The 17,735-nt window shown below is 35.0% G+C and overlaps 1 protein-coding gene across 2 annotated transcripts in view; it reads right to left on the bottom strand.

The window, feature by feature from the left end:
* Window positions 1-17,735, bottom strand: part of DACH1 (dachshund family transcription factor 1) — a gene marked incomplete at its 3' end in the record, with an annotated part of 435,140 nt that overhangs the window by 251,301 nt on the left and 166,104 nt on the right. For both annotated transcript variants that reach the window (XM_079778550.1, XM_079778549.1), the window contains exon 2: window positions 4,284-4,399. In XM_079778550.1, coding sequence (XP_079634676.1) covers window positions 4,284-4,399 — 116 coding nt within the window. The remainder of the gene's footprint in view (window positions 1-4,283; window positions 4,400-17,735) is intronic.

Genomic DNA, 17,735 nt, shown 5'->3' with positions numbered 1-17,735 from the left:
TCAAAATGGGAACATATCTCAAATAACTTAGAAGGAGATGAAGGTAATGTGATCTGGAATACTGTGTTTGATGACTCAAAAAGTGATTCTAATGTGTTGAAGAAGCATAGTGAAAGTTTAAACAAAAATCAATGCATTTTATAAAGTGTAAGAGGGAAAAGTAAATAAACAAGTGAATAAGTATATAAAATATACCAAAATAGATAATGTTAGAGCTGAGAAGACTTTTAAAAATATAAAAATAGTAATATTTTTTTTCTGAAATAAATAGAGGCTTCCAGAAAAATATATTATTTAAGTCCTATGTTTAATTGTTGAAAAGAAAAAATGAGGGAATTATTAGGTTGATAGGTTTTTATAAATTTGTAAATAGTAATGAATTTTTTTATATATTTTTATTGATTTTAGAGAAGAAGGGAGAGAGAGAGAGATAGATAGAAACAACAATGATGAGAGAGAATCATCAATTGGCTGCCTCTTGCACGCCCCCAACAAAGGATCAAGCCCACAGCCTGGGCATGTGTCCTTGACACTCTATCCACTGAGCCAAACCAGCTAAGGAAATATTAATGAATTTTCTATTTCACAGGATCAATTCTGGCAAATTTGAAAGCAAATTTGCATCAGTTATGCTTTTCAAATGGTAATACTAGGAGTATAAAAGTACAAGTCAATGTTCATAGGTAGACTGTAATTTAAATCTTAGCATTTGAGATTTGGGGGGTGGTATTTTCTTTTCTTTTTTTTTTTTCGGCTTACATCTTTTTTTTTTTTTTAATATATATTTTATTGATTTTTTACAGAGAGGAAGGGAGAGGGATAGAGAGTTAGAAACATCGATCACCTGCCTCCTGCACACTCCCCACTGGGTATGTGCCTGCAACCAAGGTACATGCCCTTGACCGGAATCGAACCTGGGACCCTTGAGTCCACAGGCCGACGCTCTATCCACTGAGCCAAACCAGTTAGGGCTAGGCTTACATCTTTATTTATTTGTCTTACTAGTATTAGAAACATGATTCCCAAGTCTTTCAAAGATATTGATACGATAAATATACTATTGGAAACAAATTTTTAAAATTATAAACTCACAAGTCAAAAACATAGTAGAAATGTCATCAAACTAGTTTGGCCTGGCCAGCATGGCTCAGTGGTTGAGCATTGACCTATGAACCAGAAAGTCGCAGCATGATTCCCAGTCAGGGCACATGCCAGGGTTGTGGGCTGGTTCCTCAGTGTGGGGCGTGCAGGAGGCAGCCAATCAACGATTCTCTCTCACCATTGATGTTTCTATCTCTTTCTCCCTCTCCCTTCCTCTCTGAAATCAATAAAAATATATATATTTTAAAAAACTAGTTGGCTTAATGTCAACAATATCGATATATAACTTTTCTTTGAGTTTAACAAAAATAAATAACACACTTCACCCATCTTAGAAAGAAAAAAATGACATATTTTTTTCTAAGAAAGTAACAATTATAGGAAAAGGATGTAGCAAATATAAATAAAGTCCTGGGACATAAAAGTCTATGTATTCATGTTGAATCGTATTTCACCAATATTCTAAGTTCTTCCTAGAAGAAACATGTTACACTCTTTTGAGAACTATAAGATTTCTTTAACACCATTAGATTTCTGGTCAATATTTTAAGATAGTCAATAACTCAAGGATGGAGCTATTCTATATTCCCTAAAATCTAAACCTCTCCAGCTATAAAAATGATATGTAAAAAGAGCAATCATATTAAATTAGGATAACATCATTTATGTGCAAGAGGCAAACTTTTGGCCATTTCAAATCTTTGGACCAATCTCTAAAAGTTGAAAGTAAGTGAAAGAGGCAATAATGAGCTCACACACCCTGACTTAAAGCCAGTCGCTGAGCTCTACAGAGCGCTGCACTGTCCAAGACCCACTTTTCAATCCAGTTTACTCTCCTGATGAGCCTTTATTTCCTCATCCTTCTATTGAACATGACTGTATGAGGTCTTTTTCAATATAATGCTTAATAAGCTTAAAAGAATTTCTGGTTTCTGGGTTCACAAGATATACATAGAACAAAAGTTAAAAAGTAAATGAAAAGAAAAAAAAAAGTCTGAGAACAGCACAACCATTGAAATAAATGAAATGAACCTAATTCAAAAATAAATGCCCATAAAGATGAGACAAGTTTAATTATCTTCAGTGTCCCGAAAGCCAGAAAGAGGCCTATCAAAAATAACTTAATATTTTGATATTGAGTTTTGGCATATGATCACCAGTTATTCACAAACTCCACGTACTGTGAAGTCACTTGATGGTGTTGAATATGTGAGGTGTTCCTATCCACGTAACATGATGACACCATCTTATTTCATCATCTTTTTGGTAATAAACTATTTACTGTCTTCACCTTCAAAGTTTAAATGTTTGCTGAAAATTTTGAACCAGAAATTTCCTTTTAATATGAAAATAATCTAGAATACTTTTCACTCATCAGGTAACTGCATTTATTAATATGTGACAGTCAACACAAACTTATCAAATATAGAATATGATTATTAAAAGTGATTACTTTTTTAAATCTCTAAAACATAGTTTATTATGAAATTTATTGTCAAAGATTCTTAGATCTTTCTTCTAGTACACCTGAGTCTTACAAATATTAAATATGAAAAGTTAAGATTTTAGTTCCATCTGGCTTCTGCACTACATAAAAAGAACAACAAATATTTGAATCAGGAAATTTTATCTAGTTAAATAAAAACCATTAAAACTTTAAAAAAACCACTACCTATTTCATTTCTATATCTCAAATCTATAATTTTATTGTATTTAATTTTTATTTATGACAGTATTACAGATGTCCTTTTTTCCCCCCCATTAACCCCTCCTAGTCCTCCTCCACTCCCCACCCCAGGCCTTCATCACCGTATTTTCTGTGTAATCAGAATTTCAGGCAGTAAGATTCTGTTTGAGAAATATGACTAACTAAACAAATAGAAATAATGACACTTGCTTTGCAATTGGGTCATTTTCAGCTATTAATTTCATTTTCTATGTCTTGATTTTTCATCAGCAAAATTAGCATAAAAATGCAATTCTCTAAGGGACTTTAAATAATTTACTGTTAAGTTTATAATGTGGTACCTTACTGAAAAAATCAGACATATAAAATGAATAAATAGCTTCAAATTCAGCTCAACAGATGTTTGATAAAGGTCCACAAAGGTGAATAAACTGTTCAAATGCTACCACAAAAATAAAAATGAATTAAAACATTCATTGTTTTCAAGGAGCTTTCAACCAAATATGGAATTTGAAAAAATATATCCCATGATAATATTACAGAACAGAGAAAGACAAATGTTACAAAAGAACAACAACAACAACAACAACACACACACACACACAACATGTTGATATGGGAATTCAGAGAAAAAAATGAAAATCCTAGTCCTTTTCTATGGCAATTATATGTTTATGTCTATATGTATATCTCCTAAATAAACTTCTATTATGGTGATAATTATTGCAAATATTATATAATAATGTCATCATCATTGCTATTATTTTAATTTGTTCACGGGTCTGGATGAAACATGGAAAGTGGAAAATGTGTGCAAGTGAATAAAAGACTTGATTAACACAAATAGTTATTTTTGGTGGAAATCAAGTAGTTATTTTGCATGCAGCAAAACAGTTAAGTTGTTTATGGTATGAAGCTTATGTGGTCAAGGCTAGGCTCTTATACATTATCAAAATTTTAGTAATAAACATCCTTCAAATGTTTCAAATGGAAATGAATTCACATTATAGATTGAGAGAAGGTAGGAGATGTTTCTATTTGACATTGTTACTGTCTTTTGTCTGAATGCATTTCAATCTATTTTGGAACACTAATGGAATGAGAAGTAAGCTTAGAACCAGGAGATAAGGGTTTGCATAACCACTGACACCTACCAGCTGCCTGACCTTGGGAAAGTCACTGACTCTCTCTGAGCTTCGATTCATCAATAGGAAAACAGGGATAATACGTGGTTGTTTGATATTAGTGAGAGGATTAATGAGAATAACTTCTAGCAGTGGGCTCCAATAAGCCTCTTTCATTTTATTATAAATAAAGTAATGATAACTATAAAGCAGTTTTGAAATAAATTTACCTCAGTAACATCTTAGTGTGCGCAAAACATAATCAAATGGGTGTAAATGTCTACATAAATATATATCATATATATTATTTATATATGCTATGGCATTAGCTGGTTTTCACTATTTTTTAGTATAAATAAGCACACTCTTACCTGTTGGTGGAATTATCCCAGGAGACATGAGGCCCGGGACAGAATGTGGCATGATATGCGAGTTCTCTGGGGAAGTGACACTTTGAGTCCTCTTAGGAGGCCTTCCAGGTCTAGAACTGAAACAAACAAACAAAAAATTTTTACAATTAAGCTGTTGTCTTACACATCATTTCAAAGTTGTTTCAAGTGGTAACATGGACTGTAAATAAATTTGTTTCAAGGACGGTTGCTTTTGCAGTTAGATGTAATAGACTTCCATCACTAATTAGATTACATGCTGAATTCATTTTCCTCATTGAAGATCAGCCACTCTTGATGCATAATTCATAGCCTGCACCTCGTTACCTGCTTCTTCATATTAATATCTATACACAGTTTGAATTGCCTCGTTTGCATATGCTAAAGTTCTGCATGCAGCCTTCAGCACGAAAATTATGCACTAACTTGTAATAATTATTACAGTCAGCCTGCTATTGATTTATGAGACTTTTAAAAACCAAATATGTGTAGTACTTGTAATGAATGATATTTTAAGGTTCTTCAGGAAATTAAAAGGCAATGGCTGCCTAAGGAAATGTTCTGCTTGTTTGATTTAATACTACAGTTAGCTGGGAGGTGGAATGAAAGAGTGATTCAGACCTATAGCACATTTTTCGATGATATGTTTTATTACTTTGCACTGCTAGCCTGATATCTAGATGATAAATTACAATACATATCTAATGTGTGAAAAGGTCTTGCAATTTCTTTATTTTTTGTCATAAAAAAGATAAGTCAAGTTATCATTTAACCCTTATTCTATTTAAATGAACAGCTCCACTGGGTTGCCTTACTTTTAATATACTAAAATACATTGGAAAGGTTTAGGATTATTTGTAGGACATCATTGAGAAACTGCCAGTATAGCATCTTATATCTTCCTTGAGGATAAATAGAAATACCTTGTGTTTGTGGTTTAGTAGTGCTTGTTTTTACATGCCTATTGTACAAGATTAATTTTTAAAATTATAAATGCTTATTGTATAATATTAATTAAATAAAAGCAGTAGGGGAGGAGGACACAAGTATTCACTATCCTTGTATGAGAATAACATGAATATATGTTAGCAATTTTTGAAACAAACATACTTATCATTATGTTTCCACTTTCACCCTCTGTATCTTGAATGTGCTTTTATGAAATGCTTTTCCGTCATTTATCTGGTCAATATCTGCTTAGATATATTAAAACTTCCAGATACAAACTTCATAAATTAGCATTCCCATGTTAGCCTCAGATGAGGTTCTTTCCCTCATCAGAAGATTGGAAGATCCTGCCTCTGTTATTTAATATAAGTACCATGTGTGGTGATTTAATAAATAATTAGTAAGCACTTGTTTTCAAAGTAGTACATTTTGGAGGCTAATTTGGGAGAATGGGTTCTTTAGGAGCTTATTCCTTGGGGGATTGGGGACAACCTGGGGCACACTAAATATGGTGCAAGCTGGAATGTGCTAAGTGCCATAAAAAGTTGCAGTCTGATTACTAATTGAAAGTTAGGCTGGATGATAAGACTTCCATGTTGAGGGAAGAGAGATAAGGTTTCATGGCAGTGGGAACTTCAGAAGAGAATTCTGAAGGATGAGTTAGACATGGAGAGAAAGAATGGAAGAAAAGATTGAGAGTGAAATGGAAACATGAAATGTACAGACATACAGGACTGTTTCCACTGGGCTGAAACAGGTCAAATAAAGTGAGGAACAGAGATTGATATGGCTACAGTTAATGCCTGGGGCCAGACCCTGGGGAGCAAGGAGATCATGTGTTTGTTTTGCTAATCTATAAGGGCACTCTCCAGCTTATTGTTCTGAAGTCTCTTTGGCTGCTTATTTTTATTCTTCATTATTACTTTTTATCCTCAGCTGGTCCTTTAACTCCTGTTACTTGCCTCAGGCCAATCAACAACCTTCTAATGGTCTCCATTCAACCTGACTGATCTTTCTACTGGCAGCAATGAGATGCTAAGGAATTATGGCTAAATATATTCCTGGAGCCTAGATCTTTCTCTTGGGATTCAGACAGGTTAATGCCTGTCATCTGTGTTTGGGTGTTTTAGAATGATGTAAGACTCCACTTGTCCAAATCTAAACTCAGCATCTTCCCCATTAAAACCTAATCCTCTTTCCCTGGTTCAGTAAAATGGCACCTAGATGATTAAGTCAAAAATCCAGGACTCAGCTGTCTTTTCCTTCCTTTGTACACTCAAAAACATCCCATTGAAGACACCTCTGTAATCCATATTTTGTTCTCTAGTCCCACTCCTATCTTCCAGATCAATCCTTTATTTCTTATTTGAGCTATGATTACAGCCTTCTGAACTTTTCTAAGATCTACTCCAAACTTTGTCCCATTTGAAGCCTAGAGTTCAGAGTCAAGACAACTCTCCATATTACTCTCAGAAGGATTTTTCTAAAATGCATATTCAATCATGTTTTCCGTTTCCTTAAAAATATCAATAGTTTCCCTGTACAATTCTCATTCCTTATCACGGCACCAAGATCTTCCAAAACTTGGCCCTTGCCTACTTTTTCAATCTCACCCTTTCATTTGACCCTATTGAATTTCTAGCAATGTCATCAGTTGCTAGTTGCTTTGTCTCCTATGACACTACCTTTATGGATGCTGCCTTCTTCGTCAGGAAAGCCCTTTTCTGCACCAACTCACTCCCATCCCCTTAATCATTCTTCTTACTAACCATGTCTAGTTAGTATCCTTTCTATGCACTATGATAGCCCATGGGATCTGCCTATTTGTTTCACTGCCAAGACTGTATGGCAGAGAGTATATTAAATATATCTTTGGATCCTTAAAACTTAGCTCAGGGCCTGGCTCATCGTATGTATTTATTTTCTTTTTTAAATTTCAATTTTTTAAATTTCATTTTTTTAAAATTTCACTATATATATTTAAATAAACTTTAACACACAAGTTATGAGGGCTTTTCCCTAATTCCTGAAGTATCCTATTTCATCCATTCTAGTGGTCTCAAAGTTTCCAGGAAATGAAGAGTAAGACACAACAGTAAACTTTGGAATTCTGTGTCTAAGGATAATATACACCAGAAGACCAGAAAAAGAGAATAAATGCATTGGGAGATCTCAAGCAAAATGCCATGGAGAAAGTGGGAAAGGGAATGGAAGTTAAGACTTATACATTTTAGCCCTTTAATTTGCTTTTGCCTTTAAAGAAAATGAAATGGTTTGGAAGCACTCTATCATTCAGGCCACAGGAGCTGTCCTCGGGGCCCTTGCTCTGGAAGTAGAAGTCAGGCTGCTAAGTAGGAACACCTTGTTTCAAGTGGTGGTTAGAACAGACCCAGTGGGCTTTTTTCACCCCAGGTATCTCCAGCCCAACCTATGGTATTGTCCCCAATTCACCAATAGAGATTTACTGCTTTCGGGGTTATCTTGTGTGTGTTTTTAGGTTTTTATTACTTTACTAGAGGCCCTGTGCATGAAATTCATGCACGGGGGTGAGAAGGGGGGTCCCCTCAGCCCAGCCTGCACCCTCTCCAATCTGGGACCCTTCGGGGGATGTCCGACTGCCAGTTTAGGCCCAATCCTGGATCGGGCCTAAACCGGCAGTGGGATATCCTTCTCACAATCTGGGACTGCTGGCTCCTAACTGCTCACCTGCCTGCCTGCCTGATCGCCCCTAACCACTCTGCTGCCTGCCTGATCACCCCTAACCACTCTGCCTGCCTGCCTGATCACCCCTAACAGCCTCTGTCTCAGCCCGCCACTGTGGCTTTGTCCAGAAGAGATCAGGTCTATCTGGCCTAATTAGCATATTACCCTTTTATTAGTATAGATGTTTTAAAGCTTTAGGACTTTCAAAGCCTTCCTTTAAAATGCAAATACCCTTGATGGTGGTAACACCCTAAAGTCACCAGCTAACACCCAAATGAGGATTAGTTTAAAATTAGGAGAGAGCAAGGTCTTGGGATATATATGCAAACAATGGACAGGAATGGCAGGAAAGATTTGTAGGAAATCAAGTCACTTACCCTTTTGCCTAAGAATAGGACTATTTGGAACCATTCCTAGGAGTTATACCCAACTTCTTGATTGAGGGGAAGTTAGATTTTTTTTTTCTTTTAACAAGACTTCCCTCTATCTCTTTATGACCTGGATAGTTTAGGTCTCCTTGGTATTTTACCCTTACCACTGTCTTGGTCATTAACTGCTAGAGGGTTTGATTTCAGGGGAGATGCCTTAATTGTTAAATATTTATAAAAATATTTAAATTACTTTCAACAGAGCTTTAGGGGACTTCCAAGAGAACACATACAGTGCTGTAGCCAAAAACACAGGTTGCATTGCCTTGACACATTGGGCTTTAAATACTGGCTCTACCAATTTACTATAAGGTGTGGCCTAAATCAAGCTACCTGACTTCACAGAACATCTGATACAATCAAGGTATTTTTATAAGATGTGGGCCTATTTGCTTTGTTAGAAATAAGTTATTCTTGGGGAGAAAAAACAAACAAACAAAAAAAAAAAACAACAACTGAAAAGTGGAAGTGAAACAGCAAAAACATTTTCTTGTGAAATGATCAATTGTTCCAATAGTAACTAACTTCAAACCTCCTTTATCTACAACAGCAAGGAGCTCTACTCCAGAGAATCAGAACAGCTGAACTCTCCTAGTTCTAATCAAAGCAGAAGACCTCACTTAAATAAATTATTACCCTTAACAGCTTGAATGAAATCAAATTTATGACTTTGGTAATTGTTTTTGCCAGCTTCACACATGAGCCATACTGCAGCCCTTAAGTATTTTCAGCCATCTGCATTGAAAGAGGAGAACAATGGCTTAGAGATGTCCAAATCCGCACCTAATATCTCATTTACTTAGGAATCCACCCAGGTACACCCTTCCCTGCACTTTTGAATATAAATGTTTCTTTTCAAGATAGATCACTGGGTAGACTTCTCTCCTTACTTTACATCATTAAATATGTCTCATGTTAATTTCTGTCTCTCTCCCACAACTATATAATGTTTTCTAACTCTTCCTAGACCATTTACTGTGCTTATTGAGGGTGAAGTCAAAACAAACTTAACAAAAGGAAACAAAAGTTATATGCATTAATAAGAAGCTAAGTGCATCAAAGAGTTGGAGGCATTTGACATTTTAGAGGGAAGGTACATTACAGATTTTTTTCAATCCCCAAACTTCTTCCTAGACATTATCTTCTGCTAATTTCTTCAATAGTTTTTGAGAAATTAAGTTCAGTTATCTTCCTGAGAGTTGGAGAAAAAAAAAAACAACATGTATAATCCAGAGATTGTGATGGTTATAAATTGGGAAATGCCACAATAGTTAGCTACCTACCAAAAAATTGGTTCCAAATCCAACCTGCCTAAAGAAGGGTTCCATTCAACCATTCAATTTTTTCATCCATTTATCTAAGGCAAGTAGATACTACTGTACAACAAGCAATGGTCTAGATATTAGAGTTGCAAGAATAAAAACACACTCCCTTCTCTGAGAAGGAAAATAAAATTAAATAGCCTGTGGGATAATAGTGCAGAAGAAAAATACATAGCGGCAAGTGAGCATTGATTTTCGTCTTGGGACAAAAACAAGCATTCAGGGGTGAAAGCAGCTTGCTCCATTAATCTACAAGAGTTCATTTGCCTTCTCTAATCTATTCACCCCAGGAAAACGCCAATTGTGTGTTTATATTCTGTAATTTTTTTTCTAGTAAACTGCTTCTACAAAGCCAAATCAAGATATATGAAAACTTTATATGCAGCATGTACCAAAAAAAATGTATACATACTTTAATAGCTAATAGCTGATGGATGTTTATTTTTAGATTTAACCCATTGGAATTAATAATTATTCAAAGTGTGTGTACATTTTTGGAGGGATACCTTGTATATAGTCAAATATATGTCACACATATATTCTAATTTGTAATTGGAAAGGTACAATTTGCTTAATGATTTAAATTCCTACTTGAACATTATGAGGTCATGAAGAGTGATATTTATGAGAAATTTATGAGAAAATGTTTATGTTCTAAGTAAAGTACAAAAGCAGAATACAAACCTGACAATAAGGACATAAAAGAGTACAAGACAGATAGAGAAATTAAATTAAGTAAGCAATAAATATGTATAGAAAAAAAGTAAGAAGAAACACTAAAATATTAGGAGATATTATCAGTGGATGGAGAATCACATAGTTCTACATCTGAAGATTTTTAGTTTATCTGATATAAGCATATATTACATATAAAATATAAAAACAAATTTTAAAAATTAATTTAACATTACAGTGACTCTGGCCATGTTTTTCAGATAATTCATTGTAGACAAACCATAATTCTGGCTAAATTTAATCAGTGCTTGAGGTTTATCTTTATCCGTAGCAGAAACCAGATATAATTTATCCTCTTAATCTTTCCTTTTCTTCCATTTCAGTTCTAAAATCTCTAATAAAAAGCAGATAATTATATGTAAAAAATTACCCTTGTGACTATAAAATTAATCTAAAATATGAAAAGCACAAATAATCATTGATATCTTCTAAATTAAATTAACCTCATGAAATTGATCCATCAATGTAAAAGAATGCAAATGACCTCCTAAGATTAACCTATGTATATATTTCACTAAAAGAAACAGCTGATTTATAATCCTCAGTTTACAAATGGGTAGCTTTCCCTTAGAAAAACCCTGTTAATTTGTTAGTTGAATATTTTTTGTTTGTTTTTTGAAAGGCATCAATATCAATAATCCACGGAGGTTATGATTAGCATTATTTTCCTTTTGCATACAGTTGTGTTTGTTTTTCCTGTAACTGGTAAGACTTTAAAGGATAAATTACTTTTTTGCAATTATGACAAATGTGCTCATTTTATCAATCTCATATCCCAAATTTGTTTAGAGGTTTTGTGTTCGTGGTGTAGGTATGTGTCTCAGCCATGTTTAGTTCTCAGTACGAATAGATTATGAACTAACTCATCAAAAAGATGGTTTTTCCACAGTCACCAAAATACTGAATTACATGGGACAGGCATAAAAAAGATCACCCACTGACATTTGAAGAGCACCCTAGGATTACTGGCTGAAGAACACAAAACACACAACAATACCTCAACTGTTTACATGGCAGGTGTTATAAACTGAATTGTTCCCCTCCAAAATGTATATGTTGAAACCCTAATTCATGTGATGGCATTTGGAGAGAGAGCCTTCGGGAGGTAATTAAGTTTAGATAAAGACCTATCATTGAAGCCCTCCTGTGGGATTAGTCCCCTTATAATTAGAGACACCAGAGAGCTTGCTTGCTCTCTCTCTCTCTCTGCCATGTGAGGACGCAGAGTGGAGGCAGCTGTCTACACACCATGAAGAGAGCCATCACCAGAAACTGACCATGCTGGCACTTCCAGTCTTCCAAACCATGAGAAACTAAATTGCTGTTATTTAAGCTACCCCATGTATGGTATTGTGTTACGGCAGCCTGAGCAAGACTAAGACAGCAAGGAACTCTGTACATTAACTAAACAAATACAAATACACACAATTAAATTACCAGTTAAAAGAATTAAAAATAAAATGTTAAAAAGGTTCTGTGCTCATATTAATTTGGGAAATGTCCATGGAACCTATTAAACCTACATATATTTTGTGGAAAGACTTTATAAATCCCCAATGATTTTATTATCTTTGTTTTGTGGGACAATTTCTCAGAGCTTTCACTATGCTAGTATATATATAAAAAAGGCTAATATGCTAAGTGTTGAACCGTTTGACTGTTCAACCAGTAGCTATGATGTGCACTGACCACCAGGGGCAGATGCTCAATTCACAAGCATGGAAAATGGAATAGACTGATGAATCTCAGAGGGATGGGAGGAGGGGAAGGGTGGGAAGAGATTAACAAAAGATCTTATATGCATACTAGAGGCCCAATGCATGGATTCGTGCACCAGTGGGGTCCCTCGGCCTGGCATCCAGGGACCAGGCCAAAACTGGCAGTCCAACATCCCCAAGGGGTCCCAGATTGTGAGAGGGCACAGGCCAGGCCAAGGGACCACACAGGTGCACGAATCTGTGCACCAGGCCTCTAGTATATTATAAATCTCTAAGAATGTGGTAAAATAGGCATTTGCTATTTTATTTTATACTAGAGGCCTGGTGCATGAAAATTCAGGCACTGGAGGTGGGTCCCTCAGCCTGGCCTGCCCCCTCTCACAATCCAGGAGCCCTCAGGGGTGGGAGGTGACCCAGCAATCAGGGGAAGGTGACACCCCCATCACACCTCTGCTGCTGCTACTGCCAGCAGCACAAGCCTCAGCCATCCCTGGTTATCTGAGCCTCAGGCGGCCCTGGGTGGCTGAGCAGCTGACATCCAAGTCTTGCCTACACCTTGGGCCAGCCCTGGGTGGCTGGGAGGCTGAGGGCGAGTCCAGCTGCACCATGCGCCTGCCAACCCCCCACACACCTGCGGGGCTGAAAGGAGTGGGGGACGCTGGCAGGGCTGAGGGGACTGGGTGCCACAATCTTGTGGTTATGGGTGCCGCCATATTTGTGATGAGGTGATGGTCAATTTGCATATTCCCCCTTTATTAGATAGGATTTATTGTTTTTCCAGGAAGCTTGTTTAGAGATGTGTGCTCTTAAGGAATATGTTATTCCCAAAAGTATGATTATATTCAAATTATGGATATTCCTCATTTCTCAACATTATTAAACTATATTTTGTGTCATACATTGGTCACATGACAATTGTCACATGAGAATTATTTTCCAGGGACCAGGAAAGCAGCAATTCACATATTCTAAGTGTTGATATGAATTGGTAATTACTCAAACACAAGGTTAAAGTGGGTAAACTGAAATCATCACTAACAAAAAAACAGGAGTGACAGTAGCTACTCTGGTGAGAAGAAATAATGCATCTGATTGCAAAACTCACACTATGTAGACCTGAAATTGTACAGGAAATTTATTTGATACAAAACCTGTTTCAATTATTATTGAAAAAATATCTAAGTATCCATGTAAGTTGGAGTTATTAAATACTGAATGAGAAAATACCACAAAATAAAAGTTAAAACAAATTGGAATGTGACTAAGCTACTCTTAAGCATTTGTAGATAGTTGTTAACCATTAATGATAGTCAGAACTATGAAAGAGAGTTCCTGTTTGACAGGTTACATACTTGAGATAATCTAGTCCTTAACATTTGAAGTCCCTTTCTCCATTGTTAGAATCTCTACATTAATAATATTAAGTCCATGAAATATATTAGTTATATTAATCTTATAATTAATGTATTAATATTTGTTTAAATTGCTTAACTTAGTGAATATATTTTTAGATTAATTTTTATCAGGAGTCTTAAAATATTCTTGCTTCCACTTAAATTATTTACTTACATCAATGGCAAATGACACCTTATAAAGTATATCTAGTGATTAACCATAAAAATATGGTCATGTTTTACAAACATTTTGTGAGTTAAAAAAACAGCTTAATGTAACTGAAAGTTTTAATTAAAGAAATATCAATTTAATACTATTTATTTTAACATTTCTGTAGCATGCAATATACATTCACGTGTATGATATTTTCCCCAGAGAGAACACTGTTTATAAATTTCATTTAGTGACATGTTTATCTAGAGAGCTAAATATTTTAACCACTTAATCAACATAATTTTCTCTTCTTCCCATAAGCATTCCAAGCCATAAATGAGTCTACCCATACATGTCTTCTTTACAATTATCTGCAAAGACTAAAATCCCCGAAGGGACACATCCGAAATAACTGAAAACAACTGCAAATGCATTTCTTAAAATTTTTGGAGGAGTTAAAACTTTATTGGCTTTGCCCTCACCGTTCGTCTCATAACTCAAAATCATATTCTACAAAATTTAATATTAAAATTATTCCAAGTAAGACATGGGAATCTCTAAACCAATCTTTCATTCAAACTATGGATCCATAGTCACAAAGAAAACATTTTATTCTTGTAATTTGTCTATTTGAATTTTAAATGACTAGGCTTTCTCTGTAATTACCATCAGCTACATTTTGTCTGAACTAAAAGCAATGTATCCAGTCTTTCATTTCACTGGCACATGCCATGACCCTGTTCATAGTGGCCCTGGTTAACTATCAATCTGTTTTTGCAGATCATCTTGAATTTGGTCCAAATATACACCCATTGTTTCAATGTCAAAATAATATCGAACTGTCCTCGGTAAGGGATGCCATTTCCAACACTTTCCAAAAGTTTTCATTTTATTTTAGATTAGTACATAATGTTTATAAAAACTCACAGTTGTGTACATTGACTAACTGCTATGTGATCTCACTATTTTAATATCCCTAACAAACCTTTAAGATAAGTATTATTATTATCCTTATTTTACTGATGAGGAAATTGAGACAAAGTAAAATGCCTTACTCAATATGCCACACCTAAAAAGTAGTAGATTGGGCTTGGGTGGGGGTAAGGATGAATTGGCAAAGCACAAAGGATTTTTAGGGCAGTGAAAATACTGTGATACAATAATGATGGATGTTATTGTACATTTGTCCAAACCCATAGAATGTAAAACACCAAGTGGGAACCAACCCTAAGGAAAACTATGGACTTTAAATGATTATGTGCCAATGTAGATTCATCAGTTGTAACAAATGAACTACTCTGGCGGGGGGATGTGGATAATGGGAAAGACTGCATGTGAGGGGGCAGGGAGAGTTTGGGAAATATCTGTGCCTTTTGATCCACTTTGCTGTAAACCTAATACTTGCCTAAAAGAATTGTCTTTTTTTTTTTTAAAGTAGTAAGAGCCAGGTTGTGAACAAAGGCAAACTGGTCCAGAGATCAAGCCGTGAGCAGCATGCAACCTGCCTCTGTAGTATATTTGTTAATTTAGTCAACAAATATTACATGTTAATGTGTCTGACCTTACAAGGTGTGTTGAAAATACCACAATGATTTGTCACTGACTTCAAGTAGCCCACAGTCTATTTTTGGAAACAGATATATAAAGAATCACACACACAAAAAAAAATCCTGTTAAATACTGCAGTACACATTCCACAGGAGTGTTGTGGAAATGTCAGAGTGAGGGGGACTCAGAAAAGATAAAGTGTGAGTAAGCAGGAGTTAGTTAACTGAAGAAGAGGAAGGGGTGCTAAGTAAGGAAACATCCACAGAGGCACATCCCCCTTACACACACACACACACATGCACACACGTGCACGTACACACACTTCTGTAATGAAATATTGAATTAATCAAACCCATGCTCATCTTTTCTTCCTTATATGGTATTACAGTCTAACACGCAATCATTTGCATTTTGTTTAATTGATCATACTCATCTTTCCATATTATCTCTATACATCTGACCTTAAAAAAATGTTAAGACATGTGGCGGGCACCATTTTTAGTCAAATGTCTTTAGGATATTATGATTCATTTAACTAGTTTAAACATATCTTTGTTTTTATGTTTTGCTTTAGGAGAATTGAAACCCATTGGTGTTATATCATCAACAGTGTAGACAGACAAAATCTGACTATAGCCAGTAAGTAATTCATCTCCCTTTCAATATTTTACTTTAACAGGGGCTTGTATCCATGACAAGGAAATTAATGTATGATGCAACAGTTTTATTTTACTTTTCTATAATTATTATCTCAATATTAATCACAGTTGCTACTATATAGCTTTTTAATTTGCAAGATGAAAGTGTTTTGTAAGGAAAACACTATCTCTAACCAACAATGAGGAAGGAAGACAACTATAGTATGTGTGCATCAATCTTTATGTTCTGAAGCTCTCATAATCATAAATTTCCAGTAGAGTAACTAAATCTACACATGTACACACAAAAAAGTTTGTTATAAGCATCTTCACACATAAGTCACAAAAGTAGAAACAATCGTTAGGTTTATAGTAAACTATCCTAAGAGATGTAGTTTCAAATGAGGGTTTAAAGAAACCTATTAAATCAGAATTCAGAAAATCTTGTCCTCCTGCCTGCGAATGCAGAGATAAGATGGCTGACTCAACCTAAAATGCCTCTTTTCACTTTCCACTGACAAGCTATTTGTTTGCTACCTCTGGAGAAAATGTACATAACTAATTTGTTTGAGAAACGTGTTAGGAAAAAAAATACATTCACCATCTCCCTACACTGTGTAACGCATGGGGAGCTGTCAAGAAACGTAGTTGTGAAGCACAGAGATTCTGATACCAACCCCACAATGTAGAGACCTCCAGACAACTTTCTGATACTCCTAGGAGGACTGTGAACTAATGAAGGGATTATATGAAGACAGACAAAGGTATGCTGTTTTCAACCTGCAGCGACTTAATAACATGCTTAATTCGTTACCTGACATAGATGTTACATAAGCACCAAACATTGCTATTAATATGATTTACATTAATTGAATTCTATTTAATGCATTATGAAAGCGTTTTCTTTAATGAATGGCCTTTTAATACTAATGTTCGATATTATACGAAATTATGATATAAAATCCCTGCACCACAGAGTCGGAGAAAACATGACAATTGTCCTTTCAAGCTTGAGTAGACATTGTTGTATCATGGGATTCTGTTCTCCTAGAATACTGTGCAGAGGCTGCTTTCAAAATCCCAATCATTATGCTAATTTTTATATTCCCTTACTTATTATTTTGTACCCAAATCATAATAAAAAATACTAAAATATATTGCCTGAATAGTGTTATTCAAATTGACTAAATAATAATAGCTTATACTTAGATCTGACATGTTTGTATGCACCAGGAATTCTGTTGAGCACTTTGTGTATATTCCTTCATTTAATTTAATAACTCTGAGAGATGAAAATATTATTATTTCTATCTTATAAATATGAAAAGTGAGTCAGATATGTTGAAATATAGTGTCACTACAAATAAACTCTAAACTTCTTTATTCATTAATTCTAATGGGGGAAAAAAGGTTTTTGGTTAAGTCTTATACCCAACATTATACAAAAGTCTAGTGGAGATAACAGGAATTACATTTCATTTTTTAAAACAGATTACAAAATTCTTTATTTCAGTCAATTTCTTAGTCTGTTTGTTAGGGAATTTTCTAATATTTAAAACTCTGCCTCAGTCTCATGATCAGAGAAACATCTCAAAGTCCATGCCTATAGATCTGGTGACTCCTTCCAATGTGTCTTTCCTTCCAGGATTATTAAAGCCCACAGACAAGTGTTGAGTAGACACTGAGTACAAAGTCTAGTCCTAGGAACTATGACAGAAACAAGAACATCAAAGTACAACTTTTTCTTCAACAGGAAGCTTCTTATTGGTAGTATATATAGCTATTTATGGCAAGAAGTCTAAAGTGATTTTTAATAAAAAGAGGATACATTTTCAGATAGTATAAA

Source organism: Cnephaeus nilssonii, assembly GCF_951640355.1.
Source record: "Cnephaeus nilssonii genome assembly, chromosome: 8".
NCBI classification, from domain to species: Eukaryota; Metazoa; Chordata; class Mammalia; order Chiroptera; family Vespertilionidae; genus Cnephaeus; species Cnephaeus nilssonii.
The sequence above is the reverse complement of the archived record's forward strand: the minus strand, read 5'-3'. Positions and strand labels throughout refer to the sequence as shown.